The following is a 15496-nucleotide window of genomic DNA, read 5'->3' on the forward strand; positions in this document are numbered from 1 at the left end:
TACCTGTTTTAAGGCACTATATATATATATATATAAAGCCAAGTCATCCTTGAAAATGTAGACAGTTGAGCTATGTAATAGCAAATATTGTTTATATGTATAATATTGTATATAAATGGAGTTTTATAACAATTTTGGAGAATTTGTTGAATTTACAGTTATCAGTTATTACATTTTAAGAATTATCAGGCTTGAAAATTATGTACAAATTGAAACATTTGGTAATCATTTCAGACTTATCAAAGCATATTAACAACCTCATTGGTTGGTAACTGTATCGAAATTGTGGGAGTTATAATCTACGACGTTTTCCCCAAAACCACCGATTCTAAAATCTAGTTCGTTAAAAACTCCACAGTTGTCGTTGTGACTCACTTTGTTCTCGTAAACGTTCAGAAAATTGCTGTAATCACTGTACTGTGACAGATCAATGTATTCCGAGAAGCCTTGTTTGGTGTTTTTTGACGTACTTTGAACGTTGGGTACGCTGTGGTGGGCTTCCGCATCGCCGAAATAAGAGAACATCTTCGAATCGAAGCTTAATTCGGGTTTGAATTCGGCGCTGTCGGCCGTGACTGTGAGATCAAAAAAACCGGATTGTTTTTGGTGCGAGCTGTAATCCGTCGTTTCCTCTTTCGGCATGTTCACGTAGTAACTATGCGGCACTACCCCGACGCAGTTATTGTTGATGATCTTTGGTATGTCCGGACTTGGATTCACGTTAAATCTACTGTTCGAACTCGTGTTGGAATCGTCGTTGAGGAAGTTCATGTTCGTCGACGACCAGTAGTCTTCCGTTTTGAACTCCTTATGAATGGTACCGCTCCCGAGATCAAGGAGAGTTGGCGGCGATCGGGCCAGTTCGTTGGTGCCTAGTCTCGAGTCAGTCGGTCCCTGGATATGCATGAAATCGGGCTTGATGGGTTGGTCCAGTTGGAAGATCTCCTCGGGCTGAAATAGGTCGGTGGATATGTTGAAGTCGCATTGGGTATTGTCCATGCCGATCGAGTCCGTAGGATAAGCCTGCGCGTGCATTGGCTCCTGCCCCCAGTACCCGTCAAGTTGCGGAGTGGTGGGTTGGTAGGACTGCGGCGACTGCGGGAAGTGAGGCATTTGCGGTGGCAAGTTTGTTTGGTAACTGCAGATGCATTCGAACGGTGAACAAGAACAGTAACCTGCAAATTATGGATAAAGTGAGACAATGTTGGTTTGTTAAATAGACTATAATATAAAATAAGTTGCCAAATTTACATTTTTGCATCAACACCGTCGAACGTATTGCCAAATTCAATTTACAAAAACATTAAGTCCCTTTTAAACTCGGAGCATTTGTCTTTCCCATTTTACTAAGCAGCATTAGTCTAGTGAAGAAGAGACGGAATTAACAGGTCAATTGAAAAGTCCTCGGCCTACCATAGTAAAACACATTTTTTTTGGCAAAATTATTATTTATTTATTCAACATAATTCCCTTCAAGGGTGGTACACCGATTATAGCGACCCTAAAACTTTTCGATGCCATTTTTGTAGTACGATTTGTCCTTTGCTTCAAAATAGGCCTCAGTTTCGGCGATCACCTCTTCATTCGACGAAAATTTATTCCCAGCGAGCATTCTTTTGGGATTTGAGAACAGGAAATAGTCGCTGGGGCCCAGATCCGGAGAATAAGGTGGAGGAGGAATACGGTGGAGTGTAATAGTCGCTGTTGGTGGTCCTTCCTTTTTCAAGGTAGTTAATTAAAAAGTATTCCATGCGCATCCCAAAATACAGACGCCATGACCTTACCAGGGTTTATTATGCTTGATCATCTTCAAACACTGCTCCGCATCATTAACTCGTCGTTGATTTTGGTCAGAAGTGAGCTCGCGCGGCACCCACTTTGCACAGAGCTTTCTCATACTCTAATATTCGTGAATGATATGATGTACACGTTCAGTTAATATATTTAGAGTGTCTGCCATTCCATTCAGTTTCAATTTACGGTCATTTAAAATCATTTTGTGGATTTTTTAAATGTTTTCGTCGGTAACAACCTCTTTTGGGCGTCCACTACGTTCACCGTCTTCGGTGCTCATTTCAGCATGTCCAAACTTAGCATACCAATCTTTGATGGTTGATTTCCCTGGGACAGTGTCCGGAAACTCGGCATCAAGTCAAGTTTTGGTTTCAACTGTATTTTTTCCATTCAAAAGCAATATTTTATCAACACACGAAATTCCTTTTTATCCATTTTTTCACAATAACAAAAGTTGCTTCAATCAAAATGCTATAATTCACAAATTAATGATCCGATAGCTAGTCAAATTTAACTCAAACGCATATTTTGAGGGTTAAGGCTAATTAAAAAACATATGGATTTAATTATAGTCGCGCCATCTATGTGTCAGGTCGTGGACTTTTCAATTGATCTGTTATAGACTCCTTCCAATGAAACAGCCAATGCACGTCATCAACACCGTCGAACATATTGCCACATTCAGTTTACAAATTTACATTTTACTAACCAGCATTAGTCTAGTTAAGAAGAGACAGAATGAAGCCGTCTAACCAAATCGGTCTATAAAATTCGATTTGTGTTGGTACTGGTCGATCCCGTTGTCATATGTCAATGTAAATATAATAAAACCACTCTAACCTACAAACTATTGTGGCTGTTTAATTAACTGTAGTTTATAGTTAATGTAGTAATAAATATGCATTAGATATACTATAATGTTAAAATAAATTATATTTTATAACGTTATTTTTGTTTCATTATTTTATTTACATTAGTATTTTGTTGTCGGAGTCAAAATAAACGAAATTAAATAATAAACTTAAATTTGGCAACGTTGCACTATAAATTTTGATGACGTGCATTGCACGTATGGAGTAAAACTATAGTCCTTTCAATAAAACAAGCCAATGGATGTCATAGATGGCGTCGAATATACTACCAAACGCAGTTTGTAAAATATTTTATTGGCTTTAACCTTTGTGTCGATATTTTATTCCAGTTAGGAACATTTACCGGAATCGGTTTGTAAAATTCGATTTTTATTGGTATTGGTTGACATTGTTGTCAGGTGTCTTCAAAATTCTTCAAAACATTAGTAATTTGAGGTTACAAACTGGCAAACGTTCTAATCAAAATTCTAATTTAATTCTCCAACATTGCGACGTGCCGTCGTCATAAATTTTGATGACGTGCACTATCTATTTTATTGGATATACTGTATTTGTTATTTGTCCTTAAAGTTACATACATGCATACATGTAATCTCAAGATATATTCTATCCATAATTTGGCAAACTTTGTTTTGAACGGATAAAATAATTGTCGCTAGGTTTACCTTTCTCTTGACTGTTGACTAGTGGCGTGGTGTTGCTGTTTCTCAGTACTTGATTGATTTCTCTACAGGGCCTTTTTGGTTCTCTCAGAGACATTAACTGAAATAAAAATATAATCGATAAGTCATTGTTTCGTTTAGTGTTATTCGATGATAAATTTTATGATCGAAATCCTGAAACAGTACTGTCATGGTGAAAATGACAATTATTATCCTAACCTCCAAATTACATGAGTCAAAATTTCATGACATTTTGGCGTTTGATTTAAATGTCACAGTGGTTTTAGCGACACCGTGTAACAATCGATGAAAAGGCTGGTCAACTTGATTGTCCTTCTGTCTTACTGTCTGTTATATTGTTATCTTTTTCAATTTTTAATGTCAGGTAAAATAATGAATTATCTGTATTATGTGTTGCATAAGATCGAGGAACAAGGTTTATTTAATTTTCTATTCTAGTATTGAGTTTTTGCGCAGTGGTATAAATTATGAGTTTTCGAGTAAAATATATAATATTTTATGTGTATTGTGCGTTGCATATAATTGAAATACTATTTTTATTAATTCCATTTCTAATAACCAAATATCCGTACAGTGGTCCAGAACAAACATTTTCTAGTAAAAAAATTAAAAGAAAAAATTGAATAGGAGAAATATTGAACGTTTTAACCCGTACCCGTATACTTGCCTCGGCTCGTACCTTTTGTTCGTCGCGGTTATCGTGGCGCGGATCTCCCTTTCCGCGTTCGATCTCTATCTCGAATTATAATACCGGTTTCGATTCTGCGCAAAAATCGACGCTTAATCAGAATCCGCGACTTAATCTGCTATTGCATCAATCGCATTGTTGCCTCGCCCCGCCTTGGGTTATCTATTGGTTAAGTGAGTTAACTTCGCGAAGATATATCGCTGAAATCTTTTAAGTTCGGTTACCTATTATTAGTTGAATACATATTGTAATTATAGGAGAAGGCCGACAGGAGACACCTTAAAAATAATTGGAATACATAGATGCGAGGGTATCCGATTCGCGTGGGTCGTCGTCGTTTCTTTTTTTCGATGCGTTTGAACATCGATTTGCATATTTGGGTTTACGGTAGATCGCGGATCGTTGGATATAATTTTCTTTCTGAATTTATCGGTCGTTGTTTGGTGTCTAAAATAGATTAATAAGATAAATCTATCGACAATTTATTGTTTGAATATGTAGGTACCACGACACGGTATGAAATCGAAGGTGAAAATGGAAAAAATGAATTGCTCTTCGTTAGTCTCGCTAAAACTGGAGAACTGTAGGACCGATTTGACTAATTTTGGCTTTGAAATATTCGTGAAAGCTTAGGGAAGGTTTATATGATGAGAAAATAGGGAATAACCGAGAGAAAAATAGTAAAAATTATAGGTAAAGCATAAAGTTGAGGATGCAAATGAAAAAAATGAATTGCTCTTCGTTAGTCTCGCTAAAACTGGAGAACTGTAGGACCGATTTGACTAATTTTGGCTTTGAAATATTCGTGAAAGCTTAGGGAAGGTTTATATGATGAGAAAATAGGGAATAACCGAGAGAAAAATAGTAAAAATTATAGGTAAAGCATAAAGTTGAGGATGCAAATGAAAAAAATGAATTGCTCTTCGTTAGTCTCGCTAAAACTGGGGAACTGTAGGACCGATTTGACTAATTTTGGCTTTGAAATATTCGTGAAAGCTTAGGGAAGGTTTATATGATGAGAAAATAGGGAATAACCGAGAGAAAAATAGTAAAAATTATAGGTAAAGCATAAAGTTGAGGATGCAAATGAAAAAAATGAATTGCTCTTCGTTAGTCTCGCTAAAACTGGAGAACTGTAGGACCGATTTGACTAATTTTGGCTTTGAAATATTCGTGAAAGCTTAGGGAAGGTTTATATGATGAGAAAATAGGGAATAACCGAGAGAAAAATAGTAAAAATTATAGGTAAAGCATAAAGTTGAGGATGCAAATGAAAAAAATGAATTGCTCTTCGTTAGTCTCGCTAAAACTGGGGAACTGTAGGACCGATTTGACTAATTTTGGCTTTGAAATATTCGTGAAAGCTTAGGGAAGGTTTATATGATGAGAAAATAGGGAATAACCGAGAGAAAAATAGTAAAAATTATAGGTAAAGCATAAAGTTGAGGATGCAAATGAAAAAAATGAATTGCTCTTCGTTAGTCTCGCTAAAACTGGAGAACTGTAGGACCGATTTGACTAATTTTGGCTTTGAAATATTCGTGAAAGCTTAGGGAAGGTTTATATGATGAGAAAATATGGAATAACCGAGAGAAAAATAGTAAAAATTATAGGTAAAGCATAAAGTTGAGGATGCAAATGAAAAAAATGAATTGCTCTTCGTTAGTCTCGCTAAAACTGGGGAACTGTAGGACCGATTTGACTAATTTTGGCTTTGAAATATTCGTGAAAGCTTAGGGAAGGTTTATATGATGAGAAAATAGGGAATAACCGAGAGAAAAATAGTAAAAATTACAGGTAAAGCATAAAGTTGAGGATGCAAATGAAAAAAATGAATTGCTCTTCGTTAGTCTCGCTAAAATTGGAGAACTGTAGGACCGATTTGACTAATTTTGGCTTTGAAATATTCGTGAAAGCTTAGGGAAGGTTTATATGATGAGAAAATATGGAATAACCGAGAGAAAAATAGTAAAAATTATAGGTAAAGCATAAAGTTGAGGATGCAAATGAAAAAAATGAATTGCTCTTTGTTAGTCTCGCTAAAACTGGAGAACTGTAGGACCGATTTGACTAATTTTGGCTTTGAAATATTCGTGAAAGCTTAGGGAAGGTTTATATGATGAGAAAATATGGAATAACCGGGAGAAAAATAGTAAAAATTACAAGTAAAGCATAAAGTTGAGGATGCAAATGAAAAAAATGAATTGCTCTTCGTTAGTCTCGCTAAAACTGGAGAACTGTAGGACCGATTTGACTAATTTTGGCTTTGAAATATTCGTGAAAGCTTAGGGAAGGTTTATATGATGAGAAAATATGGAATAACCGAGAGAAAAATAGTAAAAATTATAGGTAAAGCATAAAGTTGAGGATGCAAATGAAAAAAATGAATTGCTCTTTGTTAGTCTCGCTAAAACTGGAGAACTGTAGGACCGATTTGACTAATTTTGGCTTTGAAATATTCGTGAAAGCTTAGGGAAGGTTTATATGATGAGAAAATATGGAATAACCGAGAGAAAAATAGTAAAAATTATAGGTAAAGCATAAAGTTGAGGATGCAAATGAAAAAAATGAATTGCTCTTTGTTAGTCTCGCTAAAACTGGAGAACTGTAGGACCGATTTGACTAATTTTGGCTTTGAAATATTCGTGAAAGCTTAGGGAAGGTTTATATGATGAGAAAATAGGGAATAACCGAGAGAAAAATAGTAAAAATTACAGGTAAAGCATAAAGTTGAGGATGCAAATGAAAAAAATGAATTGCTCTTCGTTAGTCTCGCTAAAATTGGAGAACTGTAGGACCGATTTGACTAATTTTGGCTTTGAAATATTCGTGAAAGCTTAGGGAAGGTTTATATGATGAGAAAATATGGAATAACCGAGAGAAAAATAGTAAAAATTATAGGTAAAGCATAAAGTTGAGGATGCAAATGAAAAAAATGAATTGCTCTTTGTTAGTCTCGCTAAAACTGGAGAACTGTAGGACCGATTTGACTAATTTTGGCTTTGAAATATTCGTGAAAGCTTAGGGAAGGTTTATATGATGAGAAAATAGGGAATAACCGAGAGAAAAATAGTAAAAATTACAGGTAAAGCATAAAGTTGAGGATGCAAATGAAAAAAATGAATTGCTCTTCGTTAGTCTCGCTAAAATTGGAGAACTGTAGGACCGATTTGACTAATTTTGGCTTTGAAATATTCGTGAAAGCTTAGGGAAGGTTTATATGATGAGAAAATATGGAATAACCGGGAGAAAAATAGTAAAAATAATAGGTAAAGCATAAAGTTGAGGATGCAAATGAAAAAAATGAATTGCTCTTTGTTAGTCTCGCTAAAACTGGAGAACTGTAGGACCGATTTGACTAATTTTGGCTTTGAAATATTCGTGAAAGCTTAGGGAAGGTTTACATGATGAGAAAATATGGAATAACCGGGAGAAAAATAGTAAAAATTACAGGTAAAGCATAAAGTTGAGGATGCAAATGAAAAAAATGAATTGCTCTTCGTTAGTCTCGCTAAAACTGGGGAACTGTAGGACCGATTTGACTAATTTTGGCTTTGAAATATTCGTGAAAGCTTAGGGAAGGTTTATATGATGAGAAAATAGGGAATAACCGAGAGAAAAATAGTAAAAATTACAGGTAAAGCATAAAGTTGAGGATGCAAATGAAAAAAATGAATTGCTCTTCGTTAGTCTCGCTAAAATTGGAGAACTGTAGGACCGATTTGACTAATTTTGGCTTTGAAATATTCGTGAAAGTTTAGGGAAGGTTTATATGATGAGAAAATAGGGAATAACCGAGAGAAAAATAGTAAAAATTACAGGTAAAGCATAAAGTTGAGGATGCAAATGAAAAAAATGAATTGCTCTTCGTTAGTCTCGCTAAAACTGGAGAACTGTAGGACCGATTTGACTAATTTTGGCTTTGAAATATTCGTGAAAGCTTAGGGAAGGTTTACATGATGAGAAAATATGGAATAACCGGGAGAAAAATAGTAAAAATAATAGGTAAAGCATAAAGTTGAGGATGCAAATGAAAAAAATGAATTGTTCTTCGTTAGTCTCGCTGAAACTCGACAACTGTAGGACCGATTTGGCTAATTTTGGCTTTGAAATATTCGTGAAAGCTTAGTAAAAATTACAGGTAAAGCATAAAGTTGAGGATGGTAATGCATGGGAGATACGCTTCTAATATCTCTATATTTTATGAATACGAATGTCAAGAAATATGCGAATGCGAATCAAAATACTCGTTCGCTAGCTTCATACAGTGGTACATATTAACACTTTTATAGCAAAAAAAATTGCCATTGACTATAATTCATTCTTGGTTTCGATATATGAAAATTTAATTAATTCCATATAATTTGAGGGACTCACTTTGTTTCCTAGGGCTGCTTCCTTGGCCAGAAGGACGGCAAGTCCTCGAACCCTCCTGCCGCTGCCCAGGGACCGTCGAGCTTCGCTGGTACTCTTCGCTTCTGGTCGAGGATGGTCGTGTACGCCTTTCGCTTGGAAGAAGATCGCCTGTTCTGTATGTCTCCAGAAATGGGTGACAGGATAACCGCAATGTCCTCGACACGGCAGGATCTCCAGACGACCGTTACACTGACGATTCGGACAAGGTTTTCCTGTAGATTAATTTAAATAAATTATCGTTGCAGATAAGGGCGTTGTAAGGAAAGTCAGGGCTCACTTTTGACCAAAAACAACGACGAGTTGATGATTCGGAGCAGCGTTTGAAGATGATCAAGCGTAATAATCCCGAGTTTTTCCGTCGATATGTGACAACGGATGACACATGGCTCCATTATTTCACTCTGAAGTCCAACCGACAGTCATCCGAGTGGACTGCACACTATGAAACCGCTCCGAAGCGTGGGAAAATGCAACAGTAGGCTGGCAAGTTTATGGCGTCCGTATTTTGGGATACGTATGGCATAATTTTCATTAACATTCATTGAAAAAGGAAGGACCATCAACAGCGACTATTATATAGCGCTATTGGGCCATTTGAAGGACGAAATCGCCGGAAATCGGGGATATTTAAAGAAAAAGAAAGTGCTGCTTCACACAGACAATGCACCGTGTCAGAAATCCATCAGTTGGGCTTTGAATTGCTTCTTCACCCACCGTATTCTCTAGATCTGGCCTCCAGCGACTATTTCCTGTTCTCAGATCTCAACAGAATACTCGCTGGGAAGAAACGTTCGTCGAATGAAGAGGTGATCGACAAAACTGAGACCTATTTTGAAGCAAAGGACAAATCTTACTACAAAAATGGTATCGAAAAGTTGCAGGGTTGCCGTAATTAGTGTATGTTGAATAAAAATGTGTTTTACTACGGTAGGCCGGGGATTTTTCAGTTAATCTGTTATTATTATTATACATTTTTTGTGGATATAGATATAGCAGCAATAAACCTTACAAAAAATATACAGGAGGCAGCATATTCCGCGACTCCTAACAGTGAAACATTTCCAAGAAAAATACACATATGTCATATACGATACAGAAAAAGATAGCAAAAAAAAGAAAATTACGACGGAATTGGTAACAGTAAAGGACTGAAGAGAATAAAAGAAAATTTAATAGGGCAATAAAAGAGCTGAAACAACTAATCCAAATTGAACAAAATCAAGGCATTCAAGAATACCTAGAAAACTTGACACCAACTGAGGCTACAGACTATTCGTTGTGGAAAGCAGCAAAAAAGCTTAGGAGATCCCAGCAGCAGCATAACCCACCTATTAAAACAAACGAATATAATTGGGCGAGAAACAATAAAGGGAAGGCCGACATTTTCTCAAAACACTTAAAAATGTTTTTAAACCTTTCCAGTCTCAGCTACATAAAGATGAGGAAAATAAAATTACTAGCTTTCTAGATTCGCCATTTCAAATGGACTCCTGGTTATGTTAATTACTGGTAAAATTTTAAAAGAACTATCAGAAAAGGGTATAAAACTATTAACATTTATATTTAATGCTATGCTACGAATTAATTACTTCAATAGTATATGGAAAGTAGCTAAAATATTAATGATTCTTAAACCAGGAAAAATACCAAAAGATGTGACCTCCTACCGACCTATAAGTTTATTATCGATAATCTCGAAAGTTTTCGAGAAATTATACATAAAGAAGCTAAACTATATAATAGAAAAAAGAAAAAATATTCCAGAACATCAGTTTGGCTTTCGCAATAAGCATGGGACTATAGAACAAGTGCATAGACTTGTAAACAAAACAAACACTGACCTAAATGCCAAAAGATATTCTTCGGCCGCTTTTCTAGACATATCTCAGGCTTTTGACAAAGTGTGGCATACGGGCTTGCAGGTTAAACTAAAGTAACTTCTCCCTCATCCGGACTATCAGTTACTAAAGTCGTATCTCACTGATAGACATTTTATTGTAAATCAAGGCGATGAACATACCGAATTAAATCCCATATATTCAGGAGTTCCGTAAGGTAGTGTACTGGGTCCAGTACTGTATCTTGTGTATACGGCCGATCTGCCCACCACAAAAATAACTACTGTGGCAACATACGCAGACGACACAGCAATCTTAGCATCTCATGAAGATCCAGTCACAGCATCAATAAACCTACAAACCCACCTGGAGCAAATATAATTATGGTTGAAGACATGGTGCATTAAAGCCAATGAAACAAAATCCACGCATGTAACGTTTACCCTGCGTAGAAGAACATCAATGAATATCAATTATCATCAACTCCCCCAAGCAGAGCATGTAAAATATCATGGTATGCACTTAGATCGACGCCTAACCTGGAAGAAGCACATACTCTCTAAACGGAAACAACTTGGGCTTAAATTGTATCAAATGTATTGGCTCATCGGGCGCAAATCCAAGTTATCTTTAGATAACAAGGTATTGCTGTATGAGTCTATACTCAAGCCCATTTGGGCATATGGAATCCAACTATGGGGTACCGCTAGCAAATTTAATATATCCATCATTCAACGGTTCCAAAATAAGGTGTTGTGTGCCATTGTTGATGCTCCGTACTAAATTTCAAATAAAGTGATACAACGCGATATTCCTCTAGAACCTATAACGTGTGTAATTCAACGTGTTTGTGTAAAGTACTTCGAAAGAGTGTCAGTGCATCCCAATGTACTCGCTAATCAGCTAAATATGCGACGTGATAGTGAAGTGCGTAGACTAAAACGTTTAACACCACTTGATCTGATTACTGGACATATGTAGACTTTAGAATAAGCTTTAGAATAAGACTAATTAATTAAGATAATATTTGATACAGAAGATTGCTTAATGAAGTGATTTTCTACATGCCATGTATATATAATATAAACATAAGAAATACTTATTGCCAATAGGGCAGATTGTGTAATCACAAAGAGTAATAAAAAAATAAATTTTTTGTGATTCTTTATTTTATATATTGGGATGAAAAAATGACTTAAATCTGCGGTATTATTTACCTTGTTGTTTCTTTCGAGCTTTATCGCATATGGCTGGACGTAAGTGGACCTTCTCACCATTGGGCAGAGTACAACGTATCGAGCACACCAACACACCCAAGCAGCTCTTCTTCAGTATGTGCACGTTATGGTTGTTAGTGTTCCTCATCGCCCACCCCGACGAATGACGCTTTGCTTCTTCGTTGTCGGCTCTGCGTATGAAACAACGACCAGTTTTATTGGAGGTTCGTCGTAGAAATGATGGAGAAGGACTTACCTGTAAACGAGACGACAGTGTCCATCGGCCCATTCGGAGAAAGGATCGAAATCGTCGATGCGGGGCACCGCGCTGTCATTTATGTCCCAATCGTTGTGACCGGAACCACCGCCATTACCGTATGGTGCCCGGCAAGACATGCCAGGGGACAGTGACGGGGTATGCCTTAAACAAAAAAAGAATCGTGAGTTAACTCCAAATATTTTTAATTTTTGTAAGAAAATTAATGCAATGCTCCATGAAAGGTTATCGACAATTTTTGTTTGTACTCCGCTACTTAGCAATCTGTTTCTTTGAAACAATAGTCCAATATGTTCACAGATTTTTATCGGTAGATACTTAGACTGTCCGCTCTCTGCAAAAACTTGGCTTGATGGGGAGTTCCCGGACACTTCCACAGGAAAATCAACCATCAAGGATTGGTATGCTAAGTTTAGACGCGGTGAAATGAGCACCGAAGACGGTGAACGCAGTGGACGCCCAAAAGAGTTTGTTACCGAACAAAACATTAAAAAATCCACAAAATGATTTTGAACGATCGTAAATTAAAATTGAATGAAATAGCAGACACTCTAAAGATATTAACTGAACGTGTACATCATATCATTCACGAATATTTGGGTATGAGAAAGCTCTGTGCAAAGTGGGTGCACTATTTCCTGTTCTCAGATCTCAAAAGAATGCTCGCTGGGAAGAAATTTTCGTCGAATGAAGAGGTGATCGCCGAAACTGAGTCCTATTTTGAAGCAAAGGACAAATCGTTCTACAAAAATGGTATCGAAAAGTTGGAGGATCGCTATAATCAGTGTATCACCCTTGAAGGGAGTTGTATAAAAATATGTTGAATAAAAAAAACTATTTTTGGCAAAAAAATGTGATTTACTAGGGTTGGCCAGGGAATTTTCAATTGACCTATTATATGTCCATATAGACTTCAGAATAGTTCTATAGATGACCATATTACCGACGTTTCACCACTGCGACTGCATCCAATAAGCCAGTAAATGTTTGCATTCCAATTATTTCCTTTTGGTCCAAGTATTGGGCGTGGCATCTCTGTATTACAAAGTTTCACAGGTGGGCTTTTATTCTGAGTGTGAAGCCTTTCGGTGTCTCTCTCGGTGATTCTCATGTGTCGAAAATATTACGGCATCATCTAATACGCGTCGCTGGGAATATTAGATAGAGAACTGGACACGTATTGTCCATCGATAGTTTCAATTTTCACTCAATTTACTGATTCCATCTCGAAAGAATCTCGTCTCGCTCCCTTTTCTTTTCTCTAGCCCCTTGTAAGAGAACCACTTCCACAGCGCTACCGTACTTCCACTACCTAACCTAATATCCTGTCCATTCTCCCCTCGACCACATGTATCAGTTTAAGTCGAAATAAACAAGTATTTCTTCAATCAGTGTTTTTTGTTCTCGTGCAAATTCTTTCCACAAATAGTAGTGAGTGTTTGGACAAACAATCGCATCGACAGCCACACATTCCGACCGACCGAACATTCCTACAACACTCTTGTTGATTCGAACCCGCGACTATCGCAGCAGCAGGATGAGCGTCCTGTCCCTTAACCACTGTGGCTACTAAAAATTTGTATTAAAACCCCTATGTTGTTAAAGATTGATATTGGTTCTATATACTTTTTCAATAAAAATATGAAATATACGAAAAGCTATGTTTTATCAAAAAATTATTTAATTTTATAGTTTACTGATTGTCTTTCGATTCTTATAAATTTTGTTTCTCTCTTTTTGTAACTAGATTTATCAGTTTCATAAAAATTTGCTATTTGTATGAATATTATTTTAAAAAAATACGCGGAGAAATATGAATTTAATTTTTTAAAAATATATTTTTTTAATATATATTAAAATATATTTATATATTTTAAAGTCTCCTTTATGGACTGGGCCTAAAGTTTAACGTGGGCTCCGAACCACGGTCTTCAGCATTAAGCCTACCGACTGGCGAGTGACCAACTTTAGAAACCATCCGAGAAGACATCCGGTCTTAACCAGCCTGGTTACTGGCGTGACTGGGATCATTTTCCTTGTCTATTAATTTTTTTATTGTTTATAATTTTCTTGTGTATTAATACATTTGGGAAATATATACTGATATATGCTGATAGTTTTATAAATTAATACCGCTATACATAGTTATAGAAATATTAAGAAAAAACGGAACAATTCTTGTTGAATCCGATTATATAAATTCTAATACTTGTCGAAATACTATCTCTTGTTGAAATAGTCAACATACGTCAACAAATAACTGAATTCAAATATGTTTAATAAATATATATATTTTTCTTCAGAAATTTAATGTGATTTTTGGGCTTTTTTTTAATGAAAATCGTTAAAGAAATCATTGATTAATATCCAACGATTACGATAATAAGAATGCCGACGATTTTAGTCAGTCAACACGTAAGCAAACAAAAAAAAACCGAACACATATACCAGATCGATATCGACAAAAGGTACGATCGATACAAGTGATCCTTCTTATGATCGTCAAAATACATCAAGTAATACAAAAAATACTATAACTATATGATTTTATATATGATATAATAATGATTGTATGTTAATATATGATTTTAACTGGGTTGTCCAGAAATTTAAGGTGGTTTATGAGTTTCTCTTCAATGAAAACTACTAGACAGAGTGTGGTATTGATTATTGACAATGATTACAACAAATTAAAACTTGTCGAAATAGTGATGTGAGCCATAACTAATTTCAAACATGTTTAATAAATATATATATATTTTTTTTTCTTCAGAAATTTAATGTGATTTTTGGGCTTTTTTTATTGAAAATCCTTAAAGAAATCATTGATTAATATCCAACGATTACAATAATAAGAATGCCGACGATTTTAGTCAGTCAACACGTAAGAAAACAAAAAAAACCGAACACATATACCAGATCGATATCGACAAGAGGTACGATCGATACAAGTGATCCTTCTTATGATCGTCAAAATACATCAAGTAATACAAAAAATACTATAACTGTATGATTTTATATATGATATAATAATGATTGTACGTTAATATATGATTTTAACTGGGTTGTCCAGAAATTTAAGGTGGTTTATGAGTTTCTCTTCAATGAAAACTATTAGACAGAGTGTGGGATTGATTATTGACAATGATTACAACAAATTAAAACTTGTCGAAATAGTGATGTGAGCCATAACTAATTTCAAACATGTTTAATAAATATATATATATTTTTTTTTTCTTCAGAAATTTAATGTGATTTTTGGGCTTTTTTAATGAAAATCGTTAAAGAAATCATTGATTAATATCCAACGATTACAATAATAAGAATGCCGACGATTTTAGTCAGTCAACACGTAAGCAAACAAAAAAAAACCGAACACATATACCAGATCGATATCGACAAAAGGTACGATCGATACAAGTGATCCTTCTTATGATCGTCAAAATACATCAAGTAATACAAAAAATACTATAACTGTATGATTTTATATATGATATAATAATGATTGTACGTTAATATATGATTTTAACTGGGTTGTCCAGAAATTTAAGGTGGTTTATGAGTTTCTCTTCAATGAAAACTATTAGACAGAGTGTGGGATTGATTATTGACAATGATTACAACAAATTAAAACTTGTCGAAATAGTGATGTGAGCCATAACTAATTTCAAACATGTTTAATAAATATATATATATTTTTTTTTTCTTCAG

General features: G+C 35.4%; 1 protein-coding gene across 1 annotated transcript; it reads right to left on the reverse strand.

The window, feature by feature from the left end:
- Positions 1-111: 111 nt before the first annotated feature.
- gcm (glial cells missing) lies at positions 112-12177 on the reverse strand. The gene is made up of 6 exons (XM_076415315.1): positions 12104-12177; positions 11765-11929; positions 11509-11699; positions 8415-8665; positions 3332-3428; positions 112-1175 (listed from the first exon to the last, which is right to left on the reverse strand). The coding sequence occupies exons 1-6, from the start codon at positions 12175-12177 to the stop codon at positions 259-261; spliced, it is 1695 nt and encodes a 564-aa protein (XP_076271430.1). The 3' UTR covers positions 112-258.
- Between the last annotated feature and the right edge of the window lie 3319 nt (positions 12178-15496).

This window comes from Rhynchophorus ferrugineus, unplaced genomic scaffold (genome assembly GCF_030347505.1).
Source record: "Rhynchophorus ferrugineus isolate W39M unplaced genomic scaffold, kcgeb_rfMv2 rfM9, whole genome shotgun sequence".
NCBI classification, from domain to species: domain Eukaryota; kingdom Metazoa; phylum Arthropoda; class Insecta; order Coleoptera; family Curculionidae; genus Rhynchophorus; species Rhynchophorus ferrugineus.

Excerpts from the sequence above, each read along its gene's own strand:
- gcm (XM_076415315.1), bottom strand. The coding sequence starts at position 12,177 with ATGGTTGATTTTCCTGTGGAAGTGTCCGGGAACTCCCCATCAAGCCAA. Across the intron at positions 8,666-11,508 it reads AGCTCGAAAGAAACAACAAG|GAAAACCTTGTCCGAATCGT; the intron begins GTAAATAATACC and ends ATTAATCTACAG. Across the intron at positions 3,429-8,414 it reads AAGCAGCCCTAGGAAACAAA|TTAATGTCTCTGAGAGAACC; the intron begins GTGAGTCCCTCA and ends TTTTTATTTCAG.